Source organism: Ophidiomyces ophidiicola, assembly GCF_022830035.1.
Source record: "Ophidiomyces ophidiicola strain CBS 122913 chromosome Unknown scaffold_115, whole genome shotgun sequence".
NCBI classification, from domain to species: Eukaryota; Fungi; Ascomycota; class Eurotiomycetes; order Onygenales; family Onygenaceae; genus Ophidiomyces; species Ophidiomyces ophidiicola.
Window position 1 is genome coordinate 1 of NW_026054755.1, and position 777 is coordinate 777.

At 52.3% G+C, this 777-nt stretch overlaps 1 protein-coding gene across 1 annotated transcript; it reads left to right on the plus strand.

The window, feature by feature from the left end:
- Positions 1-80: 80 nt before the first annotated feature.
- On the plus strand, positions 81-749 carry THI4 (thiamine metabolism- protein; the record flags this gene model as incomplete). The annotated part of the gene is made up of 2 exons (XM_049255950.1): positions 81-399; positions 484-749. Coding segments are annotated over 2 exons (585 nt in total), but the record flags the coding sequence as incomplete, so codon positions are not given.
- Between the last annotated feature and the right edge of the window lie 28 nt (positions 750-777).

The following is a 777-nucleotide window of genomic DNA, read 5'->3' on the forward strand; positions in this document are numbered from 1 at the left end:
GGATCATGCGTTCCCTCTCCCCCCTGCTTCCCACCCCGTTCACATATGAAATGTGACCTAACTTAATATAGTCGCCCAAAATGTCTACTTTTACCGACACCATTACTCTGCCCACTCACTCTACCGCAAGGACTGAGTTAATTGGTCATGGACCAGAAGGGACCTGCCCTCTTCTGGACGAGTTCGCCGGAAAGTGGGACAGCTTTAAATTTGGCCCCATTCGTGAAAGCGAGGTCTCCCGAGCAATGACCAGGCGCTACTTCAAGGACCTGGATACTTATGCCGAAAGTGACATTGTCATTGTTGGCGCTGGTTCCTGTGGCCTGAGCACGGCTTATGTCCTTGCCAAGGCCCGACCAGACCTTAAGATCGCCCTCATTGAAGCTTCCGTCTCCCCTGGTACGCCACTTGCCCCCCTTACTATCTACTACTCGATGCAGTCCTACGGAGTATTTAGTATAGGCATCTCTAACAGCTTCTTAGGTGGTGGTGCGTGGCTCGGTGGCCAGCTATTTTCCGCAATGGTCCTTCGTAAACCCGCCGACAAATTCTTGGATGACATTGGCGTTCCCTATGAGGACGAGCCCGCGAACCCAAACGTCGTTGTCATCAAGCACGCCTCTCTTTTCACTTCAACACTACTCTCAAAAGTCCTTGCATTCCCCAATATCAAGCTCTTCAATGCAACTTGTGTCGAAGACTTGATTACGCGTCCGGAGCCCAACGGCGGCCTCCGTATCGCTGGGGTAGTAACCAATTGGACTCTCGTCTCCCAGC